This window comes from Drosophila ananassae, chromosome 2L (genome assembly GCF_017639315.1).
Source record: "Drosophila ananassae strain 14024-0371.13 chromosome 2L, ASM1763931v2, whole genome shotgun sequence".
Lineage (NCBI taxonomy): Eukaryota > Metazoa > Arthropoda > Insecta > Diptera > Drosophilidae > Drosophila > Drosophila ananassae.
Window position 1 is genome coordinate 6759132 of NC_057927.1, and position 15665 is coordinate 6774796.

At 42.1% G+C, this 15665-nt stretch overlaps 2 protein-coding genes across 4 annotated transcripts; both read right to left on the reverse strand.

The window, feature by feature from the left end:
• Positions 1-71: 71 nt before the first annotated feature.
• Positions 72-7172, reverse strand: LOC6499901 (probable Xaa-Pro aminopeptidase P). Of its 2 annotated transcripts, none has more exons than XM_014910787.3 (8): positions 7067-7172; positions 4675-4885; positions 3311-3384; positions 2438-3112; positions 2274-2386; positions 1503-2215; positions 1367-1435; positions 72-862 (listed from the first exon to the last, which is right to left on the reverse strand). In XM_014910787.3, the coding sequence occupies exons 2-8, from the start codon at positions 4721-4723 to the stop codon at positions 438-440; spliced, it is 2118 nt and encodes a 705-aa protein (XP_014766273.1). In that variant the 5' UTR covers positions 4724-4885; positions 7067-7172; the 3' UTR covers positions 72-437. The 2 variants fall into 2 exon arrangements, with proteins under 2 accessions (XP_014766273.1, XP_001953670.1); XM_001953634.4 differs by lacking the exon at positions 7067-7172 and adding an exon at positions 6855-6987.
• LOC6499900 (protein P200) lies at positions 7066-14359 on the reverse strand. Of its 2 annotated transcripts, none has more exons than XM_014910786.3 (3): positions 13925-14359; positions 10926-11294; positions 7066-10869 (listed from the first exon to the last, which is right to left on the reverse strand). In XM_014910786.3, the coding sequence occupies exons 1-3, from the start codon at positions 14037-14039 to the stop codon at positions 9467-9469; spliced, it is 1887 nt and encodes a 628-aa protein (XP_014766272.1). In that variant the 5' UTR covers positions 14040-14359; the 3' UTR covers positions 7066-9466. The 2 variants fall into 2 exon arrangements, with proteins under 2 accessions (XP_014766272.1, XP_001953671.2); XM_001953635.4 differs by having other exon boundaries at positions 10932-11294; positions 13925-14358.
• Between the last annotated feature and the right edge of the window lie 1306 nt (positions 14360-15665).

Below are 15665 nucleotides of genomic sequence, written 5' to 3' on the forward strand. Positions count from 1 at the left end.
AAAGTATCTGTAAGATACATGTCAAAGAAATAGATCTTTTTTAACCAAATGCAAAATAAATATTCTTTGCTTTTATTCTTGTTTTTTTCAAAGTTTATTATTTAATCACTTTTATAAAAATATACAATGTTATTGCTTAAGTATTACAGACATTGTTCGTATTAATGTTTAACAGATTAACATATTTTTGGTCGATTACGTTTAGATACATTTTATTTATACAATTTTACGTATTTGGTTCAAGTGAATACCTAACTTCTAGACTTGGGTGCTTCTTGTTTTTCGAGGTTTAGGGCCAGCTGACGTTTCTACAATACTACCTGTTGCAATAGTTATTTATTGGTTCGATTTGTTAGTCCCGGACTCTCTCATTTCATATTCATAGCTAACTAAAACTAAATAATTACAGAATTCATACGCTAAGAACACTGGCTTCCCTAGGAATTCGCAGGCCTGGGTATGATGGAGGCGATCACGGTGATCAGAAGGAGCAGAGCTACCAGGGGCTGGTAGCTTCGATAGGTTTCACCTCCGGCGGTCGCCGAGCGATACTCATCCTCCGGAAGGTATTCCCGGATGTGTCGCGTCTTGTTCATCATCCAATAGAAGGCTCGCATGTTGCCCAGCTGCTTCAGCTCATCGCCGATCACGTTCCGGATCTTGGCATTGTACTCGTTCAGTAGCCGCTTCTCCACGGCACTCAGGAGCGTGCTGTCGATTAGCTTGGGCTCGTAGGGCACCATGGTGACGTCCTGGAATGCTAGAAAGTGTGCGCCGCTGGGATGGGTGTGTCCGGTGTCCACCACCTCGAGCACGTTCTTTAGGCGGACTCCAAAGTCATTTCGTTTGTAATAACCGGACTCTGTTTAACAGAATAAAGAAGGGGAAGAGATTTTTATTTGTCCAAAAATGTAAACTTTTGAAAACACTTTTTACCCAAAATCTCAGCCAGTTTATACAATTTCGAAATTTTGGTTACATTTTGCTTGGCCAACAAGCTTCGTTGACCAAGCTAAGACCGTGGGTGGCAAAAGAATCGCCTTTGAGGTAGTCTTTTTCCAATATTTAAGCTACTTTTCGTCGGATATCGAAAAGGAGTACCATTTACGAATCAGGAAACTAAGTGCCGTCAATCCGCATCAAAATACAGTCACAATCGCAAAATAAAATTTTGGATCGATTTTTGGCCAAAATCTTGATGTTACCCCTTTGAAAAATTGAAAAAGTCGGGTCAGATTTTAGTTGGCCAGGTTTTAATTGGAAATTAAGGTACTCGAAGATCTAAGATCGGGAAGGTATCACATTCGCAAATCGGATAAGATTTGGCTGAGTTATGGCCTAAACACGAAAAATCCAGTTTACTCACCACTTGAAAAAAAGTATCCTTCCTTGAAGTGGAAGCTGTTGCTCTGGCCATAAGCCACGGCGATCGGAGCTGTTGAAAAAGATGCACATGTTTTAAAATTAGAAAGTTGTATTAAAAATAAACAGTCTCTACTTACGCTCCTCTACGGATCCGTAGGCGCCTATCCCATGGCCCGTCGCCTGGGGATAATCCGTCATGTCCTGCCACACCATGCTGCGCACCAAGGCATCAACCTCAGATGGTTTCAAATCGGATGGAAACTTGAGCTGGGCCAGGTGCAGAATCCCAGCCAGGACACTGGTGTAGGCCTTTTTCATTTCCTGGGTGGGTTCACCGAAGATGAAAGTACGCGATACGTCTGTTGTGCCCTCCAGGTACTGCCCGCCAGATTCGATGACCAGCAAGCTCTGGTCGGAGACCTCGATGTTGGTGACGTTGCTGGAAATGTAGTAGGGTAGGGCGGAGTGCTCCCCGTAAGCCACCACTGTTCGCAGGGACAGTCCCTTGGCATGCTTCTGCGACAAACGCCATAGCTCCACCTCGTATTTGATCTTCTCCTCCGTCCACTGCTCCGAATTATACCTGGCCTCCATGTTGCTCAAGGACTCACAAATGGCAGCTCCGTCCCGAACGTGAGCCCTTCTCATGCCAGCCTGTTCCACGGAGTTCTTTTGCGCCCGCATAAAGATAATGGGGGAGATCTCCCAGACCACGATTTTTCCCGGCATCGAGGTGTAGATGGCTTCCGACGCCCCCATGTCCTGGACACATGGTGCGGGGACAAGAACCCTTTTCCAGAGCTGGGCATAGGTACGAATGTCACTCCAAATCTGATTGTATTCCTTGATCCTTAAAGGGCATTCATTGATTAAATAGTTATATTATTTTAAGGGGATACTAGACTTACTTTACGCAGACCTCATTGAAACAATCAGTGCGCAGATGATAGTCGATATCCAGGCTGAATTTGCTGCGATCCACATAGAAGAATAGATCATCCTGACTCACAATGGCATAGGACTGCAAAAAATACATATTAGCTAGGAGCAGGATTAAAAGAACGTCTTCTACCTTGACCACTGGTGTGTAGGGAATATCTGTGCCACGGATATTGAACAAATAGGCAATCTCCGTCAGCGATGTAATCACAATGGCATCGCATCCCAGATGGGCCAGCCGCCTCCTCAGCTCCCTGACCTTGTCCTGCCACTTCTCACCAGCAAAGTCCTGTTTGTGCACCTTGATCACCTGATCCGCGGGCGGACCCGGTCGCTCGTCACCCCAAATAAGATCCACCAGGTTGTTGTTGATCTTCACCAGCTTTAGAAACTTTTCCTCCAACTCCCGCTCCCACTGGATCCAAAGGAAGTGCGGAACCAAATGCGGATCGGCGCCCACCCGCTTGTCATAGTGCACATGGCTGCCCAACCAGTCGGCCACCGTGACATTGCCGCCACTCAGATAGATCTCCCAGTCGCACTCCAGCTCCCCGTCCGCTTGCTGAGCGTACCGGTTCTCCACCCAGATGGCGGCACCGTGATGGGTGATGGCGGCAAAGGCCCGTATTCCGGAGTAGCCGGAAAGATAATGTAATCTATGATCTCGGGCTGCCACCTCCTGGTTGAGGTGCTCGTCCATGGTGGGCAGAATGTAGGCATTAATCTCTGGGCCTTGCAGCGAGGCGCGGATCTGCATCTGCTCCCGGAGAGCCAGGAGACGTGTGTGGTAAACGCTCATGGGTTGGATCTAAGAAAATTATAATCATATTTATAAACACAGAATCTTTTTAAGACTCGTATACTTTTGACAAAATAGCAAATTGTTAAATTTATTGGCACAAATGTTATTTTATGAACCAATAAAAATAAACAATTTTTAAATTAGAAATCACAACAAAAGCGACAAAATATTATTATATAAAATATATCTTTTCACTAAACTTACATGTTTTCCTTTCCGATACTGACATATCTCCCGGTGATATCCTTGAGGTTTTTCAGAAGCCACAGCACCCAAAACTGCAAAAATTAAACATAAGGAACGAGAGGGAAATCATAAACAACATAAGAAACAAAATATTTGCGAGTCGTTAAAGATGTTGATAAATAAAATTTAAATTGTTGCCATTAGTTTTAGAATTCGTTATGCATATTTATTAATGGCCCAGCTGGTGGACCAAAAATAGAAACAAGTGCGTCACGAAAGCGGCCAAAATTCCCACGCTCGTTAAACGGCCATGCGACTCGCGGTGCGTCGTTCTCTTGACTTTTATTTTTCTGCCGGGAACTGAGATGTCTCATCGGAGTACTGACAGTGTGAAATTTCATTTCAATTTCACTTTCAACGCGGCCACACATGGATGATGCTGTGGATGACCACCACCTGCTTCCTGCCACCCAAGTTGACTCAGCCGCCTACAAGGGTCGCAACACTGCGTATACGTAATGTGTGGATCTCGGAGGAGCAGCTGGTCAGAGATTGGGATGTCACAGCAGAGTGACAGACCCAGAGACAAGTGAATGAGTGTTCAGAATTTCAACCAGCTGTTTGGCAACGATTTGTCAAAAAAAATTTTTTTTTGTGAAAATTATCAAACGGAAAACAAAAATATATTCCAAATGGACGGAGAAAACTAGAATATATTCAATTGATTTATTTAAGAAATCCTAAAGATAGACAGGTTGAAATTATAGGTACTAAAGGTATTACACTTTTTCTAAATTACAAATCAAATTTTAAAAAACTGAACTTTACTCTCTAAACTGCAATTTATTACAATTTTAAATTTTCTACTAAACTTTTTATTAAAATATTATAATAACCTTCCAGAGTATCTCTCATTCGTTGTGACTAATTAGGACCTTTTCCCTTGTTTATTTCCACTCATTTTGTTTTAAGTGGAAATATATAGGAATTAATTTTCTTGTTAATAGTCACATAATCATCTTTGAAAGAAATTTACGATAAAAAACCATACAGATCGGAATGACAGGCCAAACCTTCAGCTAACACAGCTGACTTTGCGTTTACAAAAATAAACATTATGCCATCACGGCCAGAGATTGGCAGATCGCAAACTTTTGTGACGCACTGTGCATAACTTGGCATACTAATCGAAGGCTATAGGCTCGATGGGGTGGGGAAATGTGGCGATTTCATGGACTCCCTCCACGCTGGGCCATATGCGAAACATTTTTCGTTTAGAGAATAAACCATAAAATACAGTAAATCGATCAAAAGTCCATAAAATCATCGCTGGTCTGCCTAAAATAACATAGTAATAGCAAGTACTTGGACCCAGTACTTACCCAGCAAGAAGCTCAGTGCCCAGCGCCAAAACCATTTGGCTGTCGTCATTGTTTTTATTTGCACTTGGAATTTCCCGCGCTGTACTCGGCCCGTAAACTTGGCCCGCCGGAGGAGGAATTGTTTGTGTTTGGGCGAATTTTCCGATTCTTTGCCGCTGCAGCCTCCCTGAACTTTGGCCAAATTATAGCTTGCTTCCTCTGATTTTTTTGCCTTTTTTTTGAATAAACAAATCAAACGTTTGCACAAATTAATGATCTGAGTTAGTACGGATCGGAGGAAATGGGTTTTCAGCGGCGGGGTGTGCTCTTCTTTCTTTTAATGACCATTTGTCTGCGCGATGCACTTTTCCGGTTAATGACCGAATAGTTCTGTCTGGTCTCGGGCACTTGCACATGTTGCATGTTGCACCTATAGGTTAGCCGAAATGGGCGTGGCGAGTGGCATGTGCCAATCCAAGGGTGTTGCCCTGGCCCGGCGCTTTCTTCTAATTGATATGCCGTGCAGGGTTCGACCAACTTCTAGACCCTTGGGTAATAACTCATCTTCTGCAGTGTGTTGACACATATGTACTGTCTATTCTATACATACAATATAAATAGCTATGATATCAGACCGCTTTGGAATTTATAACTTCCGCTCTTCGCGCTCCGACTGTTTCTTTTTTGGAAAACGCCAATTTGGCAACTATTCGGCGGATCTGTTTTGTAGTCTAACAAAATATTTAATTGCTGTTTTAATTAATCAACCGTAAAAGCCCAGACCTATACCCAGGCCCAAATAAAACATGCCAATCACGCTGGAAATGAAAAAGCCAAAAAAAAAACAAACAAATGCGTGGGTTCCCTAAGTTCCGACCTTATAGAGCACCTCAAAGGGAAGCAGATGGCAACAGCTTTGATTGATCAATTTTCAAGTCTGTCTCGGAGTATAAATTATAATTTTAAATGCATCTCGCGTGCTCGTCATTCACAAATGATTCTGCCAAACTATCAATAAAAATGTTGTACAAACTTAATTGGTTGGCAATTTGAGTGCCAAAGCTATTTTCATTAACATTTATATATATTTTTTAGACTGACCAAGAAATAGGTTCCATTTCGCTGTCGTTAATGGAGCAATTCGAAAACAATTTGCCAGTCTGGGCGTTACGCGACTATTAGAGGTAATGTGTTGTTGCTACCATTGTTCGGGTTGTGCCTTATTGTTGTGTGTAGTATTGGCGTCAGATATGGCAAATCAAACGCCCCACATCCCATTCATACAGTTTCCAATATAACCGCACAACCCACAACCTATAATAGAGCCATGAATATGTTACGAGAAAGGCTTTTCATTGTCATAGGAAATAATTACATTAAAAACAAAAGTCAAGCAAATTCGATAATATGTGGGCGCTCGTCATCGATCAATTTTGAGCTATTTTTGTGATTTTTTTGCAAGTATTGTGAAAGTTCCAGCGTTGTCCCTGCAAAACGCCTTCGCTTGGCAATTACACGCTTGACTTTGGCACCAAAACAAGATGATGCTCTAGTTATCATAGTGCCTCTGTCTGTGCCCCAGAGTCTATATATCTATTTGCATGTTCATGTGGATGATGCCAAGTTGCAAACGACAAAACAGAATTGGACGGACGCACCGCCCTCATAACATGCATCCATTGCCAACTGGCCGACTGCCCTAATATGTCTATTTTGCATCAAGATTTTGCTTTGTATTAATGCTTGCTTTATAGAGATTTAAATTTCATAACTTTTTTAAATGAATAACTTGTATAGAGCCTCTTATAAACTTTTCCCTGTACATCTTTATTATTATTTCTACACCTACAAAGATGCCATACCTGCAGAAGTCTTTTCTTTTAGACAAATTATACCTGGCCTTTTGTTTACTTTTCTAATTGTGGAACGTTTGTGATTTGGGAGCGAGGTGTTCCCATTTGTTTTGTTCTGAAAATGCAGTTCCTTTCATTTCGTTTTCATTTCTAATTTCACTGCCGTGACCGCGACCAAGACGCCGCTGACTCACACCCGAAGAACATGGTTAAGCACAGTTGCCAAAAGAAAAGCAAAGAAAGCACCCCGCCAGCATATATGTTTATTTATTTCATTGTACATGTTTTTTCAATATATGTTTTTTGGTTGAATTTATATTTGAATAAAAGTTTTGCGCCAAAGCGCACCTTGAGTATCACAAAATTTCACGCCAGAGAAGAAACAAATTTCAATTTTTCACGGCAAATCACTTGCAGGAGGAGAGTGCAATAAGTTTCGGCGGCTTCTTGCGACCAGCGGGGCGTATGCGTGACGTGCTGACAGCGTTACGTATACGCAGCGTATATCACCGAGTTTGCACAGCTGTCCGAAATAGCATAGGTATTTCAGAATCTTCTACCTTTTGCGGTTTTGAAAGAAAACACAAACACACAAACGAGCGGACACACTGTAACTCAAAGACCCGAAAGGAAGAGGAACGACGTATCCGAGCGAACCGCACGCGTGGAAAGCAACAAGCAAACTGAAAAACTTTTTGATGTTGCTATTTTGCTTTTTTCGAAATGTGTGGCAGATGAAAAAGCGCCACCCACTGAACGAACGAGAGCGAACGAGCCGGAGACGGAGCGCTAGACGCACAAAGCTAGACGCATATGGAGAGGGAAGGGCATCATGCACTATGATTATTTAATTCATTTGGGGAAAATAATTTACTTGGCGGAACAGCTGAGCGAGCGAAAGGCGCGTGAGCGCGGAGCTTTGGCAAGCGTGTTGCTCTTCCGTTAGACGCTCGCCAGACACAAGAGTCCGGAAGAAAATGGGAAAACTCTCCGCATTCCGCCCTTCTCGGCCGGCAGAGTGGCTAAATAACTGCAGCACAGTGGTTGCTCTAGCATAAAGTGCAATTTAATCTTGGCCATGCCCATAACAATGCGTTTAAACGGCAGTTTTTATGCAGTGAGGAAAAAGTTGTTAGTTTTATTAAATATTATGAGTATATACATAAATCCTATGTTCAAATCATACAAAAATCATATTTTCACAAAGTAAATTCAAAAGTAAGAAAATGAAGCTACCTTGCAAAAACTTTCAGTTGGATAAAGCATAATTGGAACAGAATCAAAATATAATAATTAAACTAAATGTATTCTCAGTGCATCAACATTATATGGATTAAATTCCATCCAATAGAAAAAACAACAAAAGTCAAACAAACAATGACGTCGTCTTTGAATCGCATTGGATTTCCGATTCAAGCTCCAGAGAGTTTTGCAATTGAGTTCGATGGAATTGTGAAAATTATGCTGTCAATTGGTATTTTATTGCTTTTAAATTGATTGTTTAATAGCCCCAAGAAGAGCAGCAGAAGAAACTGGATACGATTACTAACCCTAAGCCCACTGTGCTGGCAGTTGCATAATCCCGCATAAACAAATATCTGAACAGCCGAACGCCCCGGTATAAACTCTTAATCTCGAAAATCGTCTTGTTTATTTCATTCGGTCACGAATGGAGCGCCATTTCATTTTCCACTCATTAAGTTCATTTACACAAAAGTCGGGAAAATCGGGAAAAAAGCGAGAGTCTTCGATTTTCGCTCTCGTTGGCGTCTAAAATTATGGGAGTGCCTCCGATTCGGTGTGGCATGGGGGATGAGTTCAATGGGTTCTTATTTATTATGTTGCAAGCTCGCACAGCAATCGCCGAGCTCTCTGCCCGACTAACATACATATAGAAGCTGCCACCGATCGTGGTGCTCTCGACATTATGAACTAATTAAAAATCGACTTTGAAGCGTGCCGCCCGCTACAGTGGAAAAGTGGAAAAGTCGTCGAGTGGCAAATGAGCTTTTGATCAATATGCTGCGGTTGACATGCAATTAGGCGTACTGGTGCCGCGGGTTTATTGCTTGAGCTTAGAGTGCCACCTAAATCATTTCTGGTTAACCTTTATAGACTTTTAATCTCGAATGTCGTTCAGTCGGCCTGTATTTGAACTCGACACTGCCTCTCAGACTCAAATCGAATAAATATTCTTGTTTAATGCAGCTGTTTTCACACCAAATGTTTTTCAAGCTTTAGCACATACAGGTGGGCTTATACTTTTTTTAAAAATAAATTTGTATATATATTTTTTAAAGCAACATGTTTTTGTCAATTTACTTGAAAGGTTGCCTTGGCCATTGGAAATAAAGAAGATGGTAATAACCTGCCACTTTGCAGACATTACTTCCAAAAGTATGTTGCTTTAACATACTGGCTTCCACAGGGTCACTAACTAAATTTTTAAATTCATTTTAAGAATAATTATTTTTAAATTTTAACTCAATTTTCCATTAATTCTTTGCCTAATGAAAATCTTTTAAAAACCTAATTTATATGCAAGATCCCCACTCATCCAGAAAGTATGCTATAATTTTCATGCCGAACGCTTCCAAGAATACTACAAAATAATATACCAATCGAAAATATTTATTCTGACTTCATATCAGACTCAATAAAAAAGGTGCTTAAATCTATAGCAAAACGCTAAGTATAAATATTTTCTTGCGAAATTTTTGCGAAACCTTAAGATCTAAAAGTGCGTTTAAAATTAATCAGTATGGCAATTGATTTCGTTTCGATTTGATTCGTATTTTCTTTTTTTTTTTTTGTTTCGATTCAATGCAGATGTTTTCAGTCAACAATTTTGGAAACCGAAATAAAAAACAATCAGCTGAAGTCTTCGTCGCAATCTCAGAATTAAAAAATATTTACAGGGGCACCTGAAGAGGATCAGAGTGCTGCGTGAAAGGAGCGATCTAGAGGCACTCATCGGTCTCCTCATTTCCCGAAGGCACAATGACGGCCTTGGTGAGATCCACATCGAGCAGTTTCATCTGGGCATCTTCGTCGTCCTGGATGTCCTTTCCTAAGCGCTGCTCCTGCATCTCAATGTCCAAGGTGCCGTGCTGCCGCTGGAAGGAGACCACGAAGATCACCAACGAGGCCACAATGAAGATCACGGCAGTGCCGGAGCACAGGGCGATGATGAGGGTGGAGCGGTAGTTCGAAGGATTCGACAGTTGGGCGGAGTGCTCGTCCGCCGTGTTGCTGTCGAAAGTCCTGCCAGCATCGTGGGGCGGATAGGAGACGAGGGGAGTAGCAGTGCTGTCATCTGAAGGGGGCTTGGTCTCATCCTTTTCCTCTTCCTCGGACGAAGAGGAGTCCTCTTTGTCGGCTTCAGGTTCAACCGTTGGTTTCACCTCGGATTCAGCACTTTCGTCGTGCTTTTCTTCAACAGATTGGGATTCGTCAACTGCTTTCGGAGACTCCTCGGTTGCCTCTTTAGATTCTACTGGGTCGGGCTCGAAATGGACGTCTGTGGATACTTCCACAGCAGGCTCTTGTGTTTGGATTTCTGGTTCAGGATTAGTCTGTGTAGATGCTTCAACAGCGGGCTGTTGTGGTTCGTTTTCTATGATTTCATGCTGGGGATGAGTGGCTGCAGTTGTGGTTTCTACCTTAGTCTCTTCAGCGATACTTTCCTCTGTGGTTCCAGGGTCTTCTTCCGCTGGGTTTGTAACCTCTCCCTCTGCAGGATCTACAACAGTCTCCTCCAAATTGGATTGAGAAACCACCTGATCCTCAATCTCTGCCTTGGCCTCGTCCTCAGTCTTTTTCTCAATGTCCTGGACTTCATCCTCCGATTTGGCGAGCTCTACATGGACCAATGGCTTAGCTGTTGTGGATGATTTTTGGGGAGCCTCCTCTTCATCAATCTCATTGAGTTTCAAGTCTGGCTGTTCGAATTGACGTTCCTCTCGATGGACTTTACCTTCCGGCTCATCCTCAACCCCGGGTGCTAGCTCTGGAGGCACATCCTCCACACCTTGCTTCTTGGTGACCTGATGTTTGGGCTCCTCATAAGTGGGTTCCGGCGTAGTATATTCGCTCTCAAAGTTCTCATGCTCCTGCTCCAGGGCCAGCAAATTTGTTTTGGTAATGGGCTGCTCGGTTATGGCCTTGTCTTCATTCAGAATGACGGAAACCAGGTCGCTGGTAATATTAGGCAGGGGTCGGACCCTGCTTTCCACCACTTCACTGGACACGGCAATGTTGTCGGTCACAGTATCCGGATACGAGTCCTCTTCTTGCTGAGGCTGATCTGCATTTTCTTCCTCTGCTTCCAGAGCTTTGGGTTCCCGAAAATTTTGAACATCAACTAGAGAACAGAATGGTCTATAGTTTATCGACTTATAAAGTTTGCTTAGTATTTACCCTTACCATCTCTTTCCTGCTGATGGTTTTCCACCTCTGCAGCATCGGCCTTAATGTCATCAATAAGTGTATCCACTGGCGATTCAGCTTCATCCTCCACCTCGCTTTTGACGTCGTTTTTGATATCCTGTTCCAGTGTGGCACCATAAACGGACACAAATTTGGCTTCTGAGGCTTCAGTTACTCCCAATTGGGTGGAATCTGCATGATCAGACTCCTCAATTTTAGCAGGATCCACTAGGTAGGTCACAACCGTATCATTTTGTTTCGTTGGGGCAGCTGACGACGAGATTTCATCCTGTGGCACCGGCAATATGGTGGTAGCTTCTTCTACTTCCGTTGGAAGGGTAGTGGACTCTACTGAAATGACTAAAAAATCATTTAAGGGTTGATTAATATATAGTATATATTATATATTTAGTATAAATAGTTTATCACTGCTTTAATAATAAATACTATGAGGTGATTTTATATATTAAGAAATAGATTTTTAAACATTAAAAAAAAACTCGCATCTTTTTACTTTTTGGCGCCACCTAGACTTTCTCGACAGAACTTCTTTACATGTATCTTCCCATGTAAATAATTCATTGGGTAAAATCAACTTTATAATAACATACATATTCAAATTAATTTTTGAAAACTACAAAAACAACTCTGAAGACTTTTGAGTTCAAAAGAATATACTCAAAACTCTGAAGTTTAAACTCTTAAGTTGCATTATTAAATATATAAACAATTTTATACAAAATTTAGCCAGCTAACTCCTCTCTTAAGCAATGAGGCTTGAAAAAATTAACCATGAAAACCTATTAATAATCAAGGAATATATCGTTATAGCTTGAAGTATTACAACGATGACTAACCTAAGCTTTCTCTTCAGGGAAATCAAAAACACACCTTGAATTACTCCACCCAAAAATAGGTCTCGAAAAATCGAGAAATGATTAAGAACCTTGCCGCAACTTTCCCTTAAAAACAAACAGGCAACTAACACATTGCATTTAAAGTAGAAAATTAATAAAAATATATTTTCATGCGTTGTTAATAGTCCAACCGTTACATTGATAAACTTCCAATTTAATGCAATAATAAACAGATATTACAGCCATATTCCTCACGACGGCCATTAGGGGCTGGGCAACCATGAATCTGTCAACAGACGAAGAACATCGATGGGCCCCATTCATGGCAGTATCTACTATATGGCTTATCGTGGCTGTCATCGGTAAATTTTCTCACACATTCATTCACAAACGGGTCCCAAAGATTCCCCATATATAAGTATTCTGTTTTGGTAGCAAAATGCAACATGATCAACCCGAATTCTTAGCCGGAAAAACACTCCGCCCGCACCCATTACTCAAAATGTTTCCCAGTGAAGTGACCGAAGTCAGTGATTAAAATTCCAGACACACTTTAGAGTAAAAAAAAAATAACAAATCGAAATTGAGGAATCCCAAATTAGTAACCAAATAAACAAACCAACGATACAGGGCAACCCGCCCAGCCTGTCGCATTTTGTGCCTATAAAGTAGCTGACTTATTTATGAGGGGACATCCACTGCCCCTCCAAGGGGCAGGCCTTGCCGAGAAGATGCAACTGGATTCGTGGAAAAGCGAGGAATTATTAGATGCTCGGCATGAGATATGCATGGGCGGTCCTCCCTGCATCTATTTCCAATCCCTTGGGAACCCGAACAGCAACAGCAACAAATGCTGCAGCGTCCGAGTGTCTCTGTGTCTTTGGGACTTAAAATGGGACAAAGCCTGCCGCATGCCGCTTGCCGCACAAACGAAAACAAAGCGGCAGCCAAATGAGGAAAATGGCATTTAAAGAAAATAAAGTAAAACAACAACAAAGGCCAATCGATTTTCTTTTCGGGTTGGCATCGCAGCCTGCCGCAGTTGCAGTGGAAGTTGCAACCAGGCCAGTGTCATCTGTCAGTCCCTTTTCCAAATGGATTGGAATGGCATGGGATGCGTAGTGGTGTGCGTTAGAAGTTATGTATCTTTCTTAGGGCCAGTGCGGCATGTTTTGTGAGGGAAATTACGTGTTTCACACAATGCAACATGCCACATGATCACTGATCCTTCTGCTGGGTGCTGGCAGCGTTACTAATTTCATATACTGATATGGAGTTCAAGTATTGTATGGGGTCGTTTACCCCGAAACTGATAAATTTTATTGACTGACCGGCGCTCACCCCGGAAAAAGGATTAAAATGGAGTTCATGAAGAATAATGGGAGTTCTTGTTAAAAACCCATACAAGGGGAGATAAATATATATATTGATCCAAGTGACTTAAGCCCTAGCTCAAGTTCAACAAAATTTCTAAAGAAAAACATTATGTTTAATGTCTTTTATAAATTACTTCCTAAAACTCCATATGTCATTGGCTATCAGTTCAGAAAACAGCCCATATGATATGTAATTTTTTCGAGTGCATTAAGTCGAGTGCTATCTTGGCTTTATCGCATTAAATTGAACTGTGGTGACCGCCTCAATTGGCCTGTTACCAAACATTATTGAACTTTCGCACGCTGCCGGGCCGGCGAACCGGCGAGCCGGGGGAGCATGAATTGCAGCATTTGTTGGAGTGCCGTTGGGGGGCATTTTAACTCGTACTTTGTATGACACCCAAGTGCCACCGTTTTTGTTTTGGATGCACAATCCGGGAGCTGGTGGGTCTTGCGGTTTCGGTGTCGCAGCCTCTTCCGCGGCAGTGGCATAATTACACTATGCCCGTTTTGAATTATGCCAGCAAAAATCCAGCATCAGAGGCGAACGAGGAAAATGCCATAGCATCGCAGCGCATCGCAGAAGAGACGAGACGAACAGATACAAATACATATATAAGTCAAAGGCCTGATGCGACCGCAAAGGCAAAGGCATCATCGGCAGCAACTAACTACAAGTGATTACGACAATCACGAGATGATGACGCCAAAGCAGCTCCATTGAAGATGGAGATGCTGGAGCTGGAAAGATACTCACTCGATGGAGCCGCGGAGCACGAAGCTAGTATGGTCACGAAGAGGAGAGATCCCAGAGCCAGATCCCAAGCCCGAAGGATGCAGCTGCCTTGGCGATGGCTCTTAGAAATGGCCATATTGAGTGACTGATTGATTAGGTTGTCGCTCCCAGTTTGACGGGCCCGAAATCAACAACACACACTATCCCACAGATACACGCGATGCGTTCACAGATACAAAGATACTGGTTAGTGCAGATGCAAAGATACAGCTGCAGCTCGTTCTTGACTTTCAGCTGTTGCCGCTGTTCTGCCACTTCTGCCGCTTCTACCGCTTCTGCCACAAAAACTTCGATTCCTGGTCCGATTTCTGGACAGCCAGCACGCACAGATACAAATTCAGATACGAATTACGACCGAACGTCTCGGATACTCGCAAAGAACTAAAGTTGAGAACGCGTGCGCTCTGGAATTTTGTGCCTCGTCGTCGTGTCGGTGTCTCAGCTGCGTTTGCTGCCTCTGCCTCTGCCCTAGGCCTCATCTGCTGCACAGAAAGAAATGCAATCGAGTTTAGAAGTTACTATATATTTTAAGGATATGTATCTATGGCTTGAAAGAACTATATTTTCTGGAATAAAATGGTTTGGTTTTAAAATAGGATAAGCTATAAAATTTTTTATAAATGGAGTTTCCAATATATGTAAAAAAATGTTTTTTTTAAATGTGTTATTCAATATACAAAAAGATTTCTAAATATTTTTTAAACTAATTTTATTTCTTCTGTAATCTACTCTATTAGAATTCTTCTGGAAAGTGTAATCTATACAGCACCAAACTTGTCTTGGAAAGATATTTGATGAAAAAATCTACCTTTTAGAAAACACAGAAAAATGTTTATAGGAATGTAATTCAAAATATTTATACCAAGTTTAACTCAATCTAAGTTTATCTAAACAATTAGGGTAACGAATCTTACACCATGATCCAATGACTATTAAGCATCCAAGTTTAAATTGAAAACCACTAATTGATATTGAACCTTGTTAACCAAACATATTTTCCATGAAAAGCTGAAACCTAAAACCTGAAAAAGATACTTAACGATACATTTTTCGCGGTGTAACGGCGGCAGATCCATCATGCCAGGGTCTGCGTTTATTTGCTTTCTGGTAATAATAGGGCAGGCCAGGCACACTGGCGGCTTCTGCAGCCACATAGCTTGTAGGAAAATGTGTGTGGTTTATGTGTTGGTCTGATAAGTGTAAGTGCCAAGCGCCAGCCCCCCGCCCAGCCCATTCTCGACCCACTGAGGGGATTGAGACCAACTTACGAGGCAGCATTTGGCCCGAGTGAGGCGGGCTGGCACTTCACTTCGCATCCAAAGCAACATCGTCATCGAGATGTCCATTGAAAACGAGCCGTAGGCAGCCAATTCGCTCGCAGGCGTTCTTTTCTGGACCGGTAGGGTTCCAGTCCCGGTCCCCCTTGGATGCCCCTCGTTCTTATTGTGTATTCGGTTCAAAACAAGAGGCTCCAGTACAAAAGAAAACAGGAACAATAAGGGTCGAGGTGGCCGGCCTAACCAAATATTTAATATCACATACAATCAATCGGAGAACTGATATGTAGAAACTAAAAAAGTGGTTCAATTTCAAAGCGTAATAAGTAGTTCTATCTTTGATCTCATAATTCTTTTACTTGGTATTTTATTTAACCTGAAATACTATATATGTTAACTTGGACAGTTTTGACCTGAAACCGTTC

Bases quoted from the DNA above. Each gene is read 5' to 3' on its own strand.
- LOC6499900 (XM_014910786.3), bottom strand. From the start codon at position 14,039: ATGGCCATTTCTAAGAGCCATCGCCAAGGCAGCTGCATCCTTCGGGCT. The intron at 11,295-13,924 runs GTGAGTATCTTT...ATGATTTTTTAG, and splicing joins GTGCTCCGCGGCTCCATCGA to TCATTTCAGTAGAGTCCACT. The intron at 10,870-10,925 runs GTAAATACTAAG...TCTGTTCTCTAG, and splicing joins GCAGGAAAGAGATGGTAAGG to TTGATGTTCAAAATTTTCGG.
- LOC6499901 (XM_014910787.3), bottom strand. From the start codon at position 4,723: ATGACGACAGCCAAATGGTTTTGGCGCTGGGCACTGAGCTTCTTGCTG. The intron at 1,436-1,502 runs GTAAGTAGAGAC...CTTTTTCAACAG, and splicing joins CTACGGATCCGTAGAGGAGC to CTCCGATCGCCGTGGCTTAT. The intron at 863-1,366 runs GTGAGTAAACTG...TCTGTTAAACAG, and splicing joins AGGATACTTTTTTTCAAGTG to AGTCCGGTTATTACAAACGA.